Source organism: Callospermophilus lateralis, chromosome 3 (assembly GCF_048772815.1).
Source record: "Callospermophilus lateralis isolate mCalLat2 chromosome 3, mCalLat2.hap1, whole genome shotgun sequence".
NCBI lineage: Eukaryota > Metazoa > Chordata > Mammalia > Rodentia > Sciuridae > Callospermophilus > Callospermophilus lateralis.
The window spans coordinates 88,872,360-88,893,300 of NC_135307.1; the positions used below are offsets into that span (position 1 = coordinate 88,872,360).

The following is a 20,941-nucleotide window of genomic DNA, read 5'->3' on the forward strand; positions in this document are numbered from 1 at the left end:
GCACAATTCACAATAGCTAAACTGTGGAGCCAACCTAGATGCCCTTCAGTAGATGAATGGGTTAAAAAAATGTGGCATATATATACACAATGGAATATTACTCAGCAATAAAAGATGATAAAATCATGGCATTTGCAGGTAAATTGGTGCAGTTGGAGAAGATAATTCTAAGTGAAGTTAGCCAATCCCCCCCAAAACAAATGGAGAATGTTTTCTCTGATGTAAAGTGACTGACTCATAGTTGGGTAGGGAGAGGGAGCATGGAAGGAATAGACAAACTCTAGACAGGGCAGAGGGATGGGAGGGGAAGGGAGGAGCGGGGGTTAGCAAAGATGGTGAGACAGGAGGATTGAAAGTTTGAGGCCAGCCTCAGCAGATGGTGGAATATGATGGACATCATTATCCAAAGTACATGTATGAAGACATGAATTGGTGTGAACATACTTTATGTACAAACAGAGATATGAAAAATTGTGTTTTATATGTGTAATAAGAATTGTGATGCATTCTGCTGTTATGTATTTAAAAATAAAAGCAATTAACCCCCCCCAAAAAGAAAGTAGTGTACATAAGAATCTTTATATCTCTGCAACTAATATCTCTTGAAATCATACCATTTTTCATATTGTGCTAGGTCCATATGAAAGCAAGACTGTTAAGAGACTCAATAGTTTTACCTCAAATCTGTCAATAACTGCAGTGAAACATGATAAAAAATTTTTTTTACACACACACATTTAAAAAAAAAAAAAAAAGATGGGCTAGTCATAGAAGAAGTACCATGATCTGTGCTAGGAATCGTGACCATGAACAATTATCTGATGCTCTCAACCTGACCCCTACTTCCACATTCTTCTCCATCTTATAAAAGCATCCTAAGTTTCCAAGTCCTCTAGATCAGTATGAACTAAATGGTAATTCTATAACTAAAACATACAGTTAAGACTATATGGCCTGGGTTCCCTAAACAGCTTGAACAGTGACTCCATCAACTCACTACAAATTCTAGGACACTGACTTTTACCTGAAAGCTGTGTGAGATCTCCTTGTAAACAATAGTTCCTGCCCAATAGAACTCTACTAAAGAAACTCAGAAAATCTCTACTAAAATCTCTACTAGGGGCTGGGGATGTGGCTCAAGCGGTAGCGCGCTCACCTGGTATGCGTGCGGCCCGGGTTCGATTCTCAGCACCACATACAAACAGAGATGTTGTGTCCGCCGATAACTAAAAAATAAATATTAAGAATTCTCTCTCTCCCTCTCTCACTCTCTCTTAAAAAAAAAAAAATAAAATAAAATCTCTACTGAAGAAAATCAGAGGAGGCAGAACAAAAACTACCCACATCAGAGGTCTCTAACATTCGTAACATTTGTAAGACCTTTAATTTAGAAACTTTTGTTGGAATCAGTAGAAGCTCGTGGCTACAGAAAATGCGAAGCCTATCACAGACTTTCCAGGAGTCTTAAAGTCTGTCACCAGATATCAGGAACTCTCCTGTCTCATTTTTCTGATCATTTTCTCATTTTCCTTCCTGTCATCAACCTCAAAGAGTGATAGTGTCCATGATCAGGACAAGAATCTTTATCCATCCTTGGGGAGGCTTACTATATTGAGAGTACTGAACAATCACTGTCATGAAGACACACATTGAAGCAAAATCAATAATGCACACTTACTCAGAGTATCATTGGTGAACCAAAATGAAAATTCTTTTTTTCTGATATCTAGGGGTTGAACCCAGAGCACTTTACTACAGAGCTTCATCCCCAGACCTTTTTTACTTTTATTTTTTTTATTGAGACAGGGTCTCACTAAGTTGCTGAAGGTCTTGCCTCCCAACCCCAAGTTGCTGAGCCTGGCCTCAAACTTTCAATCCTTCCGTCTCAGCTTCCTGAATTGCTGGAATCACAGGCGTGAACCACCATGCCCAGCTATCAAAATGAAAATTCTCAACACATCTAGAAACCAGTAGTTAGTGATAGACCCCCCACATATGCCCTGTATATTACTGTAGATCATTTTCTCTCTTTGGATCCTGAACATGTGAGAGACTGCTGTTCAGGTCAGTTGCCAGCACCAGAGTGCAACAGATCTGGATGCCTTTAGAGGAAAAGAATTTATAGTACAGGAGGACCCTCAGTATCTTAACACAGACAGCATTTGGCTCACAATGGAGCTGAGGAGCCTGAAAGCAAGGACAGATTAGTGGACCCTTGGAACAGACTCTATGTTCAGGTGTTTGGAAATATCAGAACTGCATAAGGAATCTGAGTATTCTGAGTTCAATCAAATTTATATTCTGAGAAGTCACTCTGAAATTTGGGCTGAATTCTTATTATGTCCTCCTTATCCTGTAAAGTTGAGAACACTAATAGAAACTTAAAGTTTTATGCCTTATGTTAGTCTTATAGGAATGATGTAGATCCAGACAATAATCTTTAAAAGTTGTCAGCTCCTTGTGTTCATCTCATTGCATAGAAATAGAATCCCCATCAAAGGTTGTTTCTGGGATGAGATGATTGTTGTAAGGGGATTGCATATCAAGATATGGAACCAGTGTTGTCTGGATATTTGAAATAAGCATACATTCACTTAATAAGAATGTTAGTTGTTTAAAAAAATTCAGATTCAGAAAGACAGATCCCAAAGTCTAAGAGGATCATATTCAGCTCACAGCTGCAGTTCTCAAATTGCACTGATGAGGCAGATTCTGAAAAACACAGCACTCTCAGTGCTGGATTGCCCCCTCTCCTTTAAAACCCTTAAAGCAGTAACTTCAGATTTGTCAGGATTTGTTTTTTGTTTATTCCTTCTTCCCAATTCTCTTTCCCCAGTCTGTCCCTTAATAAACAATTAAGAAACAGAATCAAGCTTCATTCAACATTGTCTTTTTTTATTGCTTGGGCCATCATAACAAAATATCACAGACTGGGTAACTTAAACAGACATTTCTTTCTCACAGTTCTGAAAGCTAGAAATTCCAAGACAAGACAACATTCACTGTGATGGCCCTATTCCTGGCTTGTAGTGGCTGCTTCTTCCTCACATGGTGGATGAAGACAGAATAAATTCTGGTTTTGTGAAGACACTAATCCCATTTTAAGAACTCCACTCTCATGACCTCATCTAAGCCTAATCCCTCCCAAAGGCTATGTCTCCAAATAACATAACATTGAGTGTTAGAACTTTTGCACACAAATTTGGGTGTTCACAGTTCAGTCCATAGCATATATGATGTTCCTAGGATACAGTAATGTTACAAAACAAACTGAAGTGTTGATCTATATATTATCATCAGGTCAGGACATCCAGACTTTGAAGAGAAGCTGGTAGCAGGATCAAATACTGAATTTTTCTCACATAGGGTCCCAATATAGTATTGTTTTTATTCCTAAAGACAGAATAATCAAGTAGCTATTTGATAAAGAAACATCCAGAAGAAAGTCTGGAAGGATAATGATCATAAAAGTGTTGACTGCTGGGCTGGGGATATAGCTCAGTTGGTAGAGTATGTGCCTCGCATGCACAAGGCCCTGGGTTCAATCCCCAGCACCAAAAAAAAAAAAAAAAAAAAGTGTTGACTGTTGTTTTCCCCACTACTATTATCATTTTTTTTTCTTTTACCTTCAGTGAATTTTGTACTTTCAGTGTCCTGGATTGAGAAGCAGAGTTCTAATCTTGTGACATTGATACAAGGAAAAATGTACTTGTATTGTGAGTACAACTAGCAAGGCTGTCAGGAGCAGATCTTTGTCTTTAGCTTACTTTATATTGCTAATTTTGATGTTTTCTTATAATATGGGTGATCATTTGACAACATAATTTACTTTTGCAACCTTTTTGCAAGATTTCACGAGAGACAGCACTTCTCTTTCTCCAAGGATGCCATGATATTTCTGAGCACCTCCATGAAATTACTCCTTACTTCTTCTAAGCAGAACAAAAATGAGAATTAGCCTAACTAGTCATATCCACAGCAGATGAAGCATGGTTATCAGTTTTTAGCAAGTGCTGTTTCTGCTGAAATGGCCAGGAATAGGCAGCTGCTGGGTTTCTGTTCTCGCGACTAAAAGGCTCAAGGGGTCACTCTAGTTAAACTGGGCTAACTGGGCTGCACGAAATAACCACACAAGAGACACAAATACCTTTTTCTTTGGGGTTGCTGTGACGGCGCCTCTGACCTTAAGGGTCCACAGAAAGAGAGAGAGCGAGAGCACGCGCTGACCCCTTTTTTTGAGGAGAAGCTATTCAAATGAGGCAAGGGGTCAGGTTTCAGGGGCTGAGTCTATCTTCATGATGTCCACTGTCAGCAGGTTGACTAACACCTGGGTAGGCCACACCCAAGGGCACAGTAAGAGGAGGGGACACACACAAGGCACTTCCATGGAAGATTCTATCCTAAACAGGGCAAGGGGTTATATTACAAAGGAACAGGTGAGCATAGCTTCACCCATGGGGCTGTAGCAAGACACACCCATTTCTGTGACTAAGCGCCTCAGCACCCAGCTGGGGAGTGTAACTCAGTCACCCATAAGGTTGGCCTCCCACAGGCAGCAAATTTGGTAACTGGACAATCAGAAGTACACCTGGACAGGCTAATTGTCCTTGAGGAACAAGCTGATGCCCAGCGTGAAGTTTCTAGTGTTTTCCCTAGAGAATCAGTGCTTACAGTAAAACAACTGAAACTGGATGGGGAAGATAGTGCCCTACAATGATTTAATGAGGTCTTGACCATTCTCTGAATCCTGGAAGGTCTTTAACAGCTGGGAGAGGTCATTCATTCTTACAGGCCTTTTAGGATAACTGTTGTTCTTTTTTATTGCTTTTATTTTTTAAACATGACAATGGAATGCATCACAATTCTTATTACACATATAGAACACAATTTTTCATATCTCTGTATATAAAGTATGTTCACACCAATTCATGTCTTCATACATGTACTTTGGATAATAATGTCCATCACATTCCACCAACTTTGCTAACCCCCTGCCCCCTCCCTCCCCCTCCCACCCCTTTGCCCTATCTAGAGTTTGTCTATTCTTCCCATGCTCCCCCCACTCCCTACCCTACTATGAGTCAGTCACTTTATATCAGAGAAAACATTCGCCATTTGTTTTGGGGCGGATTGGCTAACTTCATTTAGAATTATCTTCTCCAACTGCATCCATTTACCTGCAAATGCCATGATTTTATTATCTTTTATTGCTGAGTAATATTCCATTGTGTATATATGTGCCACATTTTTTAAATCCATTCATCTACTGAAGGGCATCTAGGTTGCCTCAGTTTAGCTGTTGTGAATTGTGCTGCTATAAACATTGATGTGGCTGTGTCCCTGTAGTATGCTATTTTTAAGTCCTTTGGGTATAGACTGAGGAGAGGGATAGCTGAGTCAAATGGTGGTTCCATTCCAAGTTTTACAAGGAATCTTCATACTGCTTTCCATATTGGCTGCACCAATTTGCAGTTCCACCAGCAATGTATGCGTGTACCTTTTTTCCCACATCCTCGCCAACACTTATTATTGTTTGTCTTCATAATAGCTGCCATCCACTGGAGTGAAATGGCATCTTAGAGTAGTTTTGATTTGCATTTCTCTAATTGCTAGAGGTTATGAACATTTTTTCATATATTTGTTGATTGATTATCCTCTTCTGAGAAGTGTCTGTTCATGTCCTTGGCCCATTTATTGACTGGGTTATTTGTTTTTTTGGTGTTTACCTTTTTGAGTCCTTTATATACCCTAGAGATTAGTGCTCTGATGTATGAGTTGTTAAAGATTTGCTCCCAAGATGTAGGCTCTCTATTCACCTCACAGATTGTTTCTTTTGCTGAGAAGAAACTTTTTAGTTTGAGTTCATCCCATTTATTGATTCTTGGTTTTAATTCTTGTGCTATAGGTATCTTATTAAGGAAGTTGGGGCCTATTCCCACATGATGAAGATTAGGGCCTACTTTTTCTTCTATTAGACAGAGAGCCTCTGGTTTAATTCTTAGGTCCTTGATCCACTTTGAGTTTTGTGAATGGTGAGAGTTAGGGGTTTAATTTCATTTTGTTGCATATGTATTTTCAGTTTTTCTAGCACCATTTGCTGAAGAGGCTATCTTTTCTCCAATGCATGTTTTTGGCACCTTTGTCTAATATAAGATAATGGTAATTTTGTGGGTTATTCTCTGTGTCCTCTATTCTATACCATTGGTTTACCTGTCTGTTTTTGGTGCCAATACCATGCTGTTTTTGTTACTATTCCTCTGTAGTATAGTTTAAGGTCTGGTATAGTGATGCCATCTGCTTTACTCTTCTTGCTAAGGATTGCTTTAGCTATTCTGAGTCTCTTATTTTTCCAGATGAATTTCATGATTGCTTTTTCTATTTCTATGTGGAATGCCATTGGGATTTTGATGTGTGAGTTGTTAAAGAATTGCATTAAATCTGTATAGTGCTTTTGGAAGTATGGTCATTTTGATAATATTAATTCTGCCTATCCAAGAGCAAGGTAGATCTTTCCATGTTCTAATGTCTTCTTTGATTTCTTTCTTTAGGGTTCTGTAGTTTTCGTTGTATAGATATTTCACCTCTTTTGTTGATTACCAAGTTTTTTTTTTTTGAGGCTGTTGAAAATGGGGTAGTTTTTTTTGTTTCCCTTTCTGAGGATTTGTCACTGATATACAAAAATGCTTTTGATATATGGGTGTTGATTTTATAACCTGCTACTTTGCTGAATTCATTTACTAGTTCTAGAAGTTTTGTGGGGGAGCTTTTTAGGTCTTACAGCTATAGAATCATATTGTCAGTAAATAGTGCTAATTTACATTCTTCTTTTCCTATACATGTCCCTTAATTTCTTTCGACTGTCTAATTGTCCTGGCCAGTGTTTCAAGAATTATGTTAAATAGAAGTGTTTAAAGAGGGAATCACTGTCTTGTTCCAGTTTTTAGAGGGAATACCTTAAATTTTTCTCCATTTATAATGATGTTGGGGGCGCGGTGGAGCGCTGCGGAAGAGGTTTTGGTATGAACAGGATTCGGATCCACGTCTTGCCAACCAATCGGGGGAGGATCACCCCAGTGCCCAGGTCTCAGGAGCTCCTGTCTTGTTCCTTTACTCATCGCCCGTGCTCGCAACCTCGCCTGGAGGGCCAGGAGTTTTGCATTAAGCATATCCTTGAAGACAAGAATGCACCCTTCAAGCAGTGTAGTTATATATCAACAAAGAATGGAAAGAGATGTCCCAGTGCTGCCCCAAAACCAGAGAAGAAAGATGGGGTGTCCTTCTGTGCTGAACATGCCCGTAGGAATGCCTTAGCACTTCATGCTCAGATGAAGAAGACCAACCCAGGGCCTATGAGTGAAACACTCTGGTGCCAGCTGAGCGCATATGCTAAGACAGAACTGGGCTCTCAGACTCCAGAAAGTAGCCGCAGTGAAGCCAGCCGAATACTGGATGAAGACAGCTGGAGTGATGGGGACCAGGAACCCATTACTGTGGATCAGACATGGAGAGGTGACCCTGACAGTGAAGCTGATAGCATAGACAGTGATCAAGAAGATCCCCTAAAACATGCTGGTGTCTACACGGCTGAAGAAGTGGCCCTGATTATGCGGGAGAAGCTTATTCGTTTGCAGTCTTTGTACATTGATCAGTTTAAACGACTTCAGCATTTGCTGAAGGAGAAGAAGCGTCGATACTTACATAATCGCAAAGTGGAACATGAAGCTTTAGGTAGTAGTCTCCTTACTGGCCCAGAGGGACTTTTGGCCAAAGAACGAGAGAACTTAAAGCGATTAAAATGTCTTCGACGGTATCACCAACGCTGTGGAGTAGAAGCCTTGCTACACAGGCAGCTAAAGGAACGCAGAATGCTGGCCACAGATGGTGCCGCCCAACAGGCCCATACCACTCGTTCTAGTCAGAGGTGCTTGGCCTTTGTGGATGATGTTCGTTGTTCCAATCAGTCTCTCCCAATGACCAGACACTGCCTTACCCAGAAAGATGCGACTGCCATTGGTGACCTGTTAACTCTTTACTCTGGTCTAATGGAGACAGCACTGGACTGAGTGAAGGACCCAGACTCTAGTTATATTTGTCAGGATACGAATCAGGTTCTCTTCAAATGCTGCCAGGGATCTGAAGAGGTACCTTGCAACAAACCAGTTCCTGTAAGCCTCTCTGAGGATCCCTGCTGTCCACTGCACTTCCAGTTGCCTCCTCAGATGTATAAGCCTGAGCAGGAACTGTCTGTGCCAGACGATCTGGAAGCCGGCCCCATGGATCTGTACTTGAGTGCTGCTGAGCTTCAGCCCACTGAGAGTTTACCACTGGAGTTCAGTGATGACTTGGATGTTGTTGGTGATGGTATGCAGTGCCCTCCTTCACCCTTGCTTTTTGATCCTTCATTAACCCTTGAAGATCATTCAATCAAAGAAATTGCTGAAGGCCCAGTGGATATCTTGGGCCAGATACAGATGGTTGGAGATGGTTACAGGTCCCAGGGATCTCGAAATTCTGAGAAAGCCTGTGCACCATTGCCTCAAAGTGGATTGGCTACTGCAAATGGAAAACCAGAATCCACTCCTAGCAGTTGACAGTTTGTTCTGGGAACCATATGACTTCCGTGGATTTCACTTTCCCATTCTTCAAACAAGTATCTCTGATCATCTCTCACTAAACAGGGGCAACCCAGTTGTTTTGTTCTGGATTATAGAATGCCATAGTTAAATAAAACCATACTTAGGGGGATGGGCCAGTAGTGTCAAAGTTGTGTTTCTTTCCACCATGGGCAAGGAAGATAGGGATTACCTATCTCTGAAATTCAGTATTTAGGACTGTGCCAAAGGGGAAAGTGATTCTTTGTAATGGGATTTCTTAAGTCACATACAGAAATCCACATAGATGATTAGGTGAGGGTTGTTTTTATAAATGGTGCCGTTGAGATATTGGTTGCCCCAGTGCCTGGTTATCTTTAACTAAAGTCCTACAGTTTAGCTTTTCCTCATCTCCACTTAATTGAACAGTTTGCACCCTTTCTCCAGTGAACTCTCATCCTTATCCTGAGACAGTTAAGGACTGGGCCCACCTTAACTATTCATCTTGCTTGTAACCTATGTAAATTTCTGCAGTGGCTATCTTATGTAAAATATAGTAAAAATTTAATGTATATAGTTTCTATTAAATGTTAAAATGTTATGAAAATGTAAAAAAAAAATATAATGATGTTGGCCTGGGACTTAGTGTAGATAGCCTTTATGATGTTGAGATATGTACCTGTTATCCCTAGTTTTTCTAGTGTTTTGAACATAAAGGGATGCTGTATTTTTTAAATGCTTTTTCTGCATCTATTGAGAGATCATATGATTCTTATCCTTGAGTCTATTTATGTCTACAGTTTGTTTATTCAACTTTTGTTTCGAAGATCTATCCAGTGGTGAGAGAGATATGTTAAAGTCACCCAAAATTATTGTGTTGTGATCAGTTTGACTCTTGAACTTAAGAAGAATTTGTCTGATGAACATAGCTGCACCACTGTTTGGGGCATATATATTTATGATTGTTATCTCTTGTTGGTGTATGATTCCCTTGAGGAGTATATAATGTCCATCTTTATCCCTTTTGATTAACTTTGGCTTGAAGTCTACTTTATTTGATAGGAGGATGGAAACCCCTGCTTGCTTCTGCAGTCCATGTGAGTGGTATGATTTGTCCCAACTTTTCACCTTCAGTCTGTGTATGTCTTTTCCTATCAGACTCATCTGATAGGAGGCACCATATTGTTGGGTCTTTTTTTTTTTTTTAAATCCAATCTGCTAGCCTATGTCTTTTGATTGGTGAGTTTAAGCCATTAATATTCAGGGTTAGTATTGAGACATGGTTTGTAGTCCCAGCCATATTTATTTATTTTTGTTATTTAACTTAATTTTCTTCTTTGATTAGTTTTTGTTTTAGGGTATTACCTCCCTCTGCTGATTTTCACTGTTGTTTTTTGTTTCCTCTTCATGGAATATTTTTCCCAAGGATGTTTTGTAGTGTTGGTTTTCTAGTCATAAATTCTTTTAACTTTTGTTTATCATGGGAGGTTTATATTTCATCTTCAAATATATAGCTTAATTTTGCTGGATATAAGATTCTTGGTTGGCACCCATTTTCTTTCAGAGCTTGATATATGTTGTTCCAGGATCTTCTAGCTTTTCAGGGTCTGTGTTGAAAAATCTGCTGTTATCCTAATTGGTTTTCCCCTATATATAATTTTATTCCTTTCTCTTATGGCTTTTAAAATTCTCTCCTTATTCTATATATATCTATATCTTATATCTGCATTTTCATATAATATGGCTTGGCATGGATCTGTTGTGATTTTGTACATTTAGCATCCTAGAGGCTTCTTGAATTTGGATTTCCAATTCATTCTTCATGTTTGGAAAGTTTTCTGATATTTTTTCATTGACTAGATTGTTCATTTCTTTGGTTTGGACCTCTATGCCTTCCTTGATCCCCATAACTCTTAAATTTGGACTTTTTATGCTATCCCATATTTCTTGAATGTTCTGCTCATGGTTTCTTACCTTTAACAATGTATGGTCTATCTCCTTTTCAAGATTATATATTTTATCTTCATTGTCTGATTTCCTATGTTCCAAGTGGTCTACTCTGTTGGTGATGCTTTCATTTGAAATTTTAATTTGGTTAATTGTTTCTTTCATTTCAAGGATTTCTGGGGTTTTTTTGTTTGTTTGTTTTTTGTTTTTTGTTGTTTTTAGAACTTCTATCTCCCTGTTGAGGTGATCTTTTGCTTCCTGTATTTGTTTATGTAGCTCCTTGTCAAAGTGATCTTTCACTGCCTGTATTTGTTCTCTGATACTTTCCTTGAGTTCACAGAACATTTTAACCATGTACATCCTAAACTCCTCCTCTGTCATTTCTTCTGCTATGGCTACCAATGATTCTAATGATGTGGTGTCTTCATCTGTTTGGGGCACTTTCTTCATGTTGCTCGTGTGTCTTCCTTTCCAGCTCTGTGGGTCTATATTGTTATTATTTTTACCCTATAGGTTTGTAGTGCTGTTGTAGGGATTCCAAGACCTCTCCTCTATATGATGTTGTTCAGATGACTCAGTCCTCAAAGTTCTATTTCATGCAGATTTCTTGGTTTCACATATGTTTGGGATGTGAGGGCCAGAGGGTAGAGGGGTAGAAGAAAACAACAAAAAAAAAAAAACCAAAAAACTCGAAGGAAGAAACCAGAGTTGTAGCTAGCTTTAGAGATCTGTATCTTTCCTGCTTCTCTTCTCATCCAATAGGTGGGATCATCTGTTGTAAGCTGGTGTCTCTGCCCTCCAGACGGTGAAGGTAACCAGGATAGGAAGACTAGTCCTGGCAAAGGGTGCCTGAATACAGGGAGTGCCACCCACCAGTCCCTGCAGGGGACTGCACCTCACGGGTCTCTTTTTGGGACCGCTCGTATGACTTGAACTCCCAGAACTATCTTCTTCTCTTGCCTAGAGATTTCCCAGTTCCTGGTCTGTTAGGCTCCAAACTTTAGCCCCGTCTCCCTCTCCTCTAGATGTTCCCAATTGAGGAAACTCTCCCTTGGGCGGCTCCCTGGTCGCACTGCACTCCTGTGTTGGGCATCTACTGTGTTGGTTTACTACCGCAGGGAAGCAGGGAAGGTTGGAAACCTGGTACCTGGCTGCTGGAGATCTGGGAACTGCCCCCGGCTAATATGGATATGCTAAGAATGTTGAACCAAGATGGCAGTGGTCTACTTTCAGCACCTGAGTGTCTAGTGAGGTAGGAGGAGCCTGGAGAGGTGGGGGAAACTGGGTGATGGCAGTGTGCTGTGGGTAGATAGCAGCTGAATGACCTGCATGGGAGCAGAGCGATCTACAGGTGTGTTGATAGGTGGTTCTGCTAAGGCACTTGCTGAGCCTTGCTTGGGCTAGAACTTTGGACGAACATCCAGCGTCCAACTCGAATGCTGAGGTCCCAAGCCCTACACGGAGTCCCTGGTGATTTCTGTGGAGAGCAGCTGTATAGGGGTCCTCTAACACTCTTAGAGATAAAATATTCTGACTAGGTGAGATCTGGATCACAGAGCAACACAGAATGCTGCCTCCCTCTGGCCCGCCATCTTGAGACTTCCAGGATATCTGTTCTTAATATCATAGAGACCTGGTGTCAGAGGAAAAGTAAGATCAGTCCATCAAGGAGGAGTTGATAGTGGATATTATGAAGGAAAATCATTACTCTGCCATTTAAATGTGTATTCAAGGATTGTTAACTTCATGATAGTTTCTAATAATTGTGATTCCCAGTCATGGGTGAAAAAAAGTTGTTCTAGTATAACTATGGTCAATTCTCTGCATGAATACATAGACAAAGCTATTTCTACCACTATGTTTTTTATAAAATGTCTCATATTTTTGCTCGTTTGGACATTAAAAACAATTAGACTTATGGATGACAGGCTAATAGGTTTTGTTTTATTTAGTGTAGGAGAAATAAGATAAGCCATGTGTACTTTTTTACCCTGACTGAAAAATGGGCTTCTGAGTAAGGGTGTATGAAAAACCAATCAGAGACTTGTAATATCAGAAAGAGCCTCCAAAAAATGTCCTTCTCTGAGGGTTTATCTCAGCTTCTCTGCATATGTGGATGTTATACATCTTAAATATTTTTAAGGAAGCAAAACCCCATTAAAATTTTTAGGTGTATATTTGTTTATCTGCATGCAATTTGAGAGTAACTGCTTTTATTATCTTAGGATTAATATTAACTTCTCAATTTGAGCAATCCAACTTCTAGAACTTATTTTAATATAATTTTCATTGATATTCCCAACCATCACTACTAGGAAGTAAGTATTTGTAATTCATTTATATATATTTTTTGTTCATAAATATCTAAATAGGTCCCTAACAAGTAAGAACAGGAATATCTAGAAATTCTTAAAACAAATTAAATAATGTAACATTCACATCTAGACTTTTTGAAAGAGCAAAGTTTTGAGGAAAAGATTGAGCAGTAGTGCAGTTAAGAAGGCTGTGGCTTTAAAACTGTCATCTACAGAGTCCTGGGGTTTCCCTGGAAGTATCTAAGAGCTCAATGCAGAAAGGAGAGAGGGCTCTAAGCTAGGAGTTCCAGGCTACTTCCACTGTCTTTGACCCAAGTAGCTTTATTTATTTGATTTCTTGGAGTATACTGATATTAGGGGAACAACAGGTAATAGAGCATTAACCAGATCATAGCAGTTAAGTACATACTAACATCTAAGAATATAATGTGCTAGAACATGAAACTGTAAAGGTCAGGCGAGCGTTGGAGGAAGAGACCACCAAGAGACTATCTCATGCAACGGCAAAGGGTTTATTGACCAGCATGCTGGGGCTCAGAGCTCACTTGAATAGAGCAAAGAGAAAGAGAGAGAGCCCTGAGAACAGCTTATGCAGAGCTTATATACTTTTCTTGAAGAAGGCAGGGAGAGAAGTTACATTTTACAGTTTGGCAGTTGGGGACAGCACATTCTGGGAACAAGATTAGCAGACAGTTTCTTAAGATTTCAACAGTGTTTTGTTGAGCATACAGAAAAACGGAGTGACAAGTACCTGTTTTATTAACCTTTCAAAACCTGTATTGGTGAAAGAGATATAATGAGTATGGGAGCTAGGGTAGAACACCTGTTTAGCATCCAATCAATCCCCAATACCAAAAACAAAATAAAAAGAATGGATCTGAATATTGACTTTGAAGAGAGCCACCCTATTGGGGAATATTGCTCAGTTAAGTTTTTAAAATTTTAAAATGGAGCTTTAACGCTGATTAAAAATTTGCTTATTTGGTTAGTTATTTTTTTAAGAAAGATATTTTACTAAAAATAGGATTCTGAGTACACAACTAGATACAATTTGTTAATCATATATAGGCAGACAACCTATATATGCCCTTTGTAACATGTTTTGCCCATTTTTGTCTATCTGAAATTGTAGTAATCTCCAAAAACCCTGCTGAAATACCTCCTCTTTCAGAAATCCAACTTCTAGAACTTATTTTAATATAAGTTCTAGAAGTTGGATTGCTGGAGACATCCCAGAACCTCTCACCTCACATTCATCATTGATAGACCCCTTACTGGAGGACTCGAACTTCAAAACCAATCTTAGCAAATTAGCCAATCCCTAAGCAACTTAGTGAGACCCTGTCTCAAAATAAAAAATAAAAAGTGCTGGGGATGTGGTCCAGTGGTAAAATGACCCTGAGTTTAGCACCAAAAATAAAATAAAAAATAGTTCCCTTCCTTATTCCCCCTAGCACTATACTTGTCTTTCTATCTGTGCTTATAAAATGCCTTATGTGAACTTTGTACCTGTTTCATCCCTTTTAAATTACCGTCTTCCTAAGACTTTAATCATCACAATGTTAAATAAATGTTAGTTGAATTTAAGAGAGCAATGGAAATGTACTCAACATAGTTCTGTCTTAAATTCTCTATGAAAGCATCCATAGCCGTAGCACCAGTTTGTCGCTCTTCAGTATCATGTCACTGCTTCCAGTCCTTGTCTAGTCTTCTATATTCATTCTCAAGAGGCAAAGATCCTTGAAAAGCATATTTTTTTGGTGCTACTTGATATTTTCCATGCTTATATCACCATATATCATCTCTTCCACACTACATCACACAGCCTACCCAGGTTACTCTTTTTAGATGTAATAATAATAATATAAGTATCCATTTGTAACCAAAACTTAGCATCGTACTTCATGAAGAATTTGCCATAGACGAGTGTGGCATGACACAACCATTGAAAGCCACCATCTTAAAATAGTCCTCTGATCTAGATGCCTCATTTTGTAAACTAAATCTGGCCATTTCTGTCTCATAGAGCTGACTTGATTTTAGTATAGCAAGCCTCATTTCATCTAATACTAGAGAACCACAGAGATCATCATTTTACTCTATATTCTATTCTGTGGCCTGCTAGCCTTCATCTTTCATTCAGTTGGAATCAAATTATTATGGTTTTAACAAACTGTTATTCTTAGTACATCTGTAATTTATCATAGATAATAGTGGCTATGTATCTCAATTTCCCAAGGCTGTTTTTAGTTTATCCCTATTATCCATGTAATTATTAATAGTCACTCTTTATTCTAAAGGTCCTGGTTTGGACAATTATATGTTTACCTAACCATATAGGGGTACTTCTTGTGCTACCACAGGTGTAACCAAGCAAGTACATAAATTGGGAGCTTGTTATTTCTATTATTTTCATTTTTCTCTAATTTTCATAGCCTAATTTTCATAGCTATATATGCCCTTTAATAATTTAAACAAATTATTTTCTTTCTAATTTTTGTAATTTGTTAGAATATCATTGGGAAACCTGTTGAAGCTAATCTCATATATTTGTTCCCAGGTTCCTCTTTTGGCTGAAGTTTATGGTATAGAGAGAAACATTTTCAGACTTAAAATCAATGAAGAAACTCCACTGAAACCCAGGTATGAAGTTCCTGACGTCCTCATCAGCAAGCCAAAGACTGTAAGGTAAGCCAAGGAACAAGATATCTTAGATACACCCTCTACATGTTCTTTTATCATACCTTGAATGCTAGAGTTTTTTTTATATGCCTCCTATTTTGTCTTTTCAAAACTATAATCATTTTTAGGGTTAGTATTCAATTATTCAGGGATAAGTTTATCAGTTTTCTATGTTATCCGTTCTATTTATTCTTTACCACTTTACTTACCAGCACCTATTAATAGGGGAACAGAACTTTGATCCCCACTTTCCTTCTCACAACAAAACAGTTTATTAGCTAGACTTTGGGAGCAAGTAGAAAGAAAGCTACTTATTCAGATTAACAGCAAGGCTCTAGAGACCTAATTTACCAGCCAAACTCCCATACCAATAGTAATTTATAATTTAGACTGACTCACTCTTAATTAAGGGTATTCTTAGAAGTCTAACATGTAATTTTACTTAGAGAGAAATTAATTATTGGTGCCTAGGTGAAAAAATCTTTAGGGACTAAAGCATTTTTCGAATGTGTGCAAAATCTTTATCAGTTTTCCCCACAGTGAGATTTCAAGTCTGTTTCTCCCAGTTGATTTTTGTTTTTTCATATTTTTTCACTAAGGAAAAATAAAACTATGCCAGATATTTTAATTTTCACTGTCACTCCCATGGTTTTAGGTAGATTATTTTTTCCACAAAAATATTATTAAAGGTCAGTAGAGGACTGTGGTTGTAGCTCAGTGGTAGAGTGTTTGCCTAGCATGTGTGAGGCACTGGGTTCAATCCTCAGCACATTAAATAAATAAATAGATAGATAAAATGAAGGTATTGTACCTATCTACAACTAAAAAAATTTATAAAAAATATTTTAAAAAGGTCAGTAGAAATATGGAAAAACTAATTTTATTATGATAAATTAAAGTCATCTATTCACTGAACTGCTATTGTATGCCAAGAAAACAGGATTAAAGGAGACTGTTTTCAAGCCTTTACAGTTTGACACTTGAGTTTATGCATATATATAACCATTTGGTCACAGTAAGTTATTTTTTAATGATGGAGGTTTCACTTTGCTTGGAGATCCTTTAACATTTTGATATCTGTATTCACGAGTAAAATTAATATAATATTTTTTCTCTACTATCTTTGCCATGTTTTGGATTCTGGATGGTATTAGTTTTGAGCGGAAAATATGACTATTAGTTCTGCTTCTGTTCCCACCTCTTTCTAGAGGGCCTGTCACTATTGCAATAACTAAAAACCTAAAAACTGCATTTCTCAGATTCCCTTGTACCTAGAGTTTCTGATATAATTTAGTTTCTACCAATCATATGCATGTACATAAATGTTGATTTTAGTACTAAATTCTCCATTTTGTTTGTGTAGATCTGACAGCTGTAGACTGGCTCTAAGGCCATTAGTTAGTATCACAGGTTCCTAATCTCCGTAGTAGCGCTAATATGGCATGATCCTAGAAGCCAACAATTGCCACAGTGACTTCTGATTATCCAACTTCCTAAGATAGAAGTTCCATTTATTTTATCATAGTTCTGATGTTTAGAAAGCCAAGATCAAGGTGTTAGCAGGCTTGGTTTCTTAAAAGGCCTATCTCCTAGGCCTTACAAGAAGCATGTCTACTTTCTTGCTGTGTCCTCACATAACTGTCCGTGTGTGTGTGTGTGTGTGTGTGTTTGTGTGTGTGTGTCTGCGCATGTCTCTGTGCGCACATGCATGCATGCATGCTTCTGTGTCTTCTAATCTCTTTTCATAAGGACGCTAGTCATAATAGACTTCATAATGACTTCATGCGATAGGACTTTAATTTTGATTTTCACTTAATTACTTCTTTAAAGGTCCTATCTCTAAGTACAGTCACACACTGAAGTACTAGGAGTTAGGGCTTCAAAATATGAAGCTGAGATAGAAGTTCCATTGGCCATACAGTAATACAGTATTGTTTCTAGGGGTCATTACTAGATGTATAGTCTGAAACCTGTAACCTGAAACCTTCCCATGATGTAAGCAAAGAGTTTCCACTATTAAGTCATTTATTTTCTGCCAGAGTTGTTCCTATTATCACCAGTTGATCCCTTGTTAATAAAGTAGTTGCTATCCGAAGTGGGTATAGGCAACAGAAACTCAAGAATGGGAATATGCGATTGGCTTTTGATCTAGTTAGATTTGAAGGCAATGAGGACCTGGTTACCATTAGGTGATGGAATACTAATGTATGAACTGAATTGTGTCTTCCCCAAAAAATCATTTTTTGAACCCCTAACTCCTAATACCTCAAAATGTAACTGTATTTGTGATGGACCTTTAAAGAAGTGATTAAGTTAAAATGAGGATGTTAGGTTGGCCCTCACCAATTATGACTGGTGTCCTTAGAAGAAAAGGAGATTAGGGCACACACACACACACACACACACACACACACACAGGAACACTCATGTGAGGACTCAGAAATAAGGTTCGGCAAGCCTAGGGAAGGCCTTACAAGAAACCACACCTGGCCAAGTGCAATAGCACATACCTGTAATCCCAGTGACTCGGAAGGCTGAGTCAGAAAGATAAGAAGTTTAATGCCAGCCTGGACAACTTAATGAGACCCTATCTCAAAATAAAAAGGGCTAGAAATGTAGTTCAGGGGTAGAGTTTCCCTAGATTTAATTCCCAGTACACAGTAGTAGGGGGGTATAGAAACCAAACCTTCCAACACCTTGGTCTTGGAATTCCAGCTTCCAGAACTATGAGAAAATAAATTTCTATTGTTTAAGCATGTACTCACCCTGTGATATTTTGTTTTGGATGCATAGCAAACTAATATAAGTAGTAATAAACCATGGCATTCTGTGTCAAAGTTATTTAAATTACTACTGGTGGTCAACTGAAATAAAACACCTATTGAAAGCAGACCAGGTGGTAGAACCGTAGCACTAAACTCTGTGGTAGCCTAGCTGCTATTAGCTTCCCTGAAGAGCTTAATGAAAGAAAACAGTCTTAGGACTTTAAATTCTTAACTCATGATTTTTTCAGAGAACTATCCTGAAATTCTCTCATCTCTTGTAGCTGCAGGGTCCTTGTAGCTGAAAACCACATACAGAATTCGATACTAAAGCTATTGAATGAGAACCGAAGTTGAATTCACAACTTCCTCACACCTGTGAACTTAGGGAGTTAACTGGGAAGAGGTAGGACCTGTTAAAATTCAATGGCAACATTTGCAAGAGTTTCATAAACCTAAATACCTGAACTTCAGAACTCCACTGAGCTTCCCATTCTTGAAGAAATGGCTCTTCTTGCTATATCCAATAAGGTTGATCCTGACTTGCTTGACCCTGACCTCATCTAAGATAAACCTTGAAAAGGGATTTCAGTGTTCCTTGTTTTACCCTTACCATCCTTGATTCCCTCCAGACTCATTGTCACAGCCAGATCCCAATTTATTTGAGCATATTACATTCAAACTTAGGAGGAGAAGGCTTGCATGCTTACAGAATTATAAGAATTTATGATGACAAAAACTTGTGAAATGTGTGGAAATTATTTCTGGGGGATTTCTAGACAAGAAGAAAGAAACTTATTTTAGATCAGGTTAAATTTATTGACACAGGTACATGTACCAGAGAATATAGATTTGATATCTAAATGGGACAGCTGAGAGTGGTTCAGGTTGTTTGCTTGGTTGATTAACTTTGAACTAAACTCAGCTATGGATTCTGCTGATTAAACTGAGATCTAAAAATTCCAAAGCACAGTAGAAAAGAAATGATTCATAGACTTAGGGAAATAAAAATGTTCAAGTGGATTTGTCACATAAAACCAGCTCACCTAGCCCCTCATTCTTTCTGCAAGAGAATCAAGAAGATACCCCTTCATTGAGAAATACATTAGCAAAGGAATAGTTGGAAAGCATTTCAATGAATTTTTTTCTTTTGCAGACTGGAGATAATGGTGGGAATTGATGCCATTAAAATGGCCTCTCTGCAGTGGCAATGATAAAAGATTCAAGGTGATAGAGGCAAGGTAGCAGCATTTAATTGTGAGAGACAAAGTGGACATAATTTCATAATATGCAGTAAGGCTCACATAGTACACAAAACCCTCAGGGTAGTTAACAATTTATCCTGGTGTCCATTAGTCTAAGACAGATGGACTAGAGTCCTGCTTAATGAGCAGTGAGACAGCTTCTCAACCACTCCAAACAATTGGTTTCCAGAACCATATCTACGTGAAAGGGAGTCCTAGAATCCATGGAAAATGACTGAAAGGACATAGTAAGAACATAAACTGTCCCATATCATCACCCCTAAAAGGGTGATTGTTTACCAGGGTGAATGTGCACTACAAAAAGGGAGAAATCTAGGACTGAGAGGGATTTTAAGTGCTGGCTCTGAGCTTACATCCTTAGGCTCCAAAACATCTTAAGAGTCTGCCTGTCGAATTGGAAACTGATGAGGTATAATAATAAGTAAATAAATAAAAGTAATAAGTAGTAAGTAATAAGTAGATAAATAAAAATTGACCTGGTCCATTTCCTGTAGACTCCTTAATTTCTGAATATATGGTGGAAATGAGAAAGGAAAATAATGTTTAAATTCTGAAGTGTTACTAGACTTTACACACAGAAGTAATACTGATGATGACAGTTAAAACTTGAGTGTTTCTGTGTCAGGTACTATACATGGTCTTACTTAATTCTGTCCAAAAAACTATTTTGGTTGCAACTTTTATCTGTACTTACAGATAAGAAAACTGAGATATAGAAATGTTGGATAACTTCATTATCTGATGTTATAAAGTAATATGGTAAAGTTATGTTCAATATAAACTCTCTTGACACCAAAGCCCATGCTCTCAACAATGGTTTTCCACTGTCCTATCTATGCTGTATTCATTAAGATTGATTTACTAATTAATTACTTTGAATTACAAGTCACACAGAACCATGTAAACCTATAGCAATTTATTTTCCTTTCCTGCTCTGTTTTCTAGGCTGATTTCATGCTCAGGGGATAAAGGCAGTCTGATATTGGAAGATGGAAAAGGAGATCTGAAATGTCATATCACAGAAAACCCATTCAAGATAGACTTGGTATCTGAAAAAGAGGTTGTGATGAGCATAAATTCCCAGGGCAAATTATTCTTTGAGCACCTACAGATTCCTCCCAAACAAAGGTATTTTTACACATTACTTAATGCATAAAGACCTAATAAAAACCTGGTTATGAGTATCAGCTGCTTATCAGGATAATAAATTCATCACAGAAAATTGGTTTACCTTTTTTCTGTGATATTCTGAGGAATTTCATGTTTTCATATGTGCAGGTAAATACATGTTTTGTGACAAAAATGATTCCCAAACTTTTGAGAATGTCGCATTCTTACTACACCCTGGGTGTGACTGATGGCATTCTCTCCCTCCACAG

The 20,941-nt window shown here is 38.3% G+C and overlaps 2 protein-coding genes and 1 non-coding gene across 8 annotated transcripts in view; all 3 read left to right on the forward strand.

Annotated features, from left to right (window-relative positions):
- Positions 1–20,941, forward strand: part of Ganc (glucosidase alpha, neutral C) — an 86,430-nt gene that overhangs the window by 7,791 nt on the left and 57,698 nt on the right. For all 6 annotated transcript variants that reach the window (XM_076850613.2, XM_076850616.2, XM_076850614.2 and 3 more), the window contains 2 exons: positions 15,414–15,541; positions 20,508–20,690. In XM_076850613.2, the coding sequence (XP_076706728.1) occupies positions 15,414–15,541; positions 20,508–20,690 (311 nt within the window). The remainder of the gene's footprint in view (positions 1–15,413; positions 15,542–20,507; positions 20,691–20,941) is intronic.
- Positions 3,493–3,560, forward strand: Trnaa-cgc (transfer RNA alanine (anticodon CGC)). The gene has a single exon. It is a non-coding gene; the product is annotated as a tRNA-Ala (tRNA).
- Positions 6,993–9,046, forward strand: Kansl2 (KAT8 regulatory NSL complex subunit 2). The gene is made up of 2 exons (XM_076848509.2): positions 6,993–7,992; positions 8,086–9,046. Exons 1-2 carry the CDS (start codon positions 7,020–7,022, stop codon positions 8,589–8,591), a joined length of 1,479 nt encoding a protein of 492 aa, XP_076704624.2. The 5' UTR covers positions 6,993–7,019; the 3' UTR covers positions 8,592–9,046.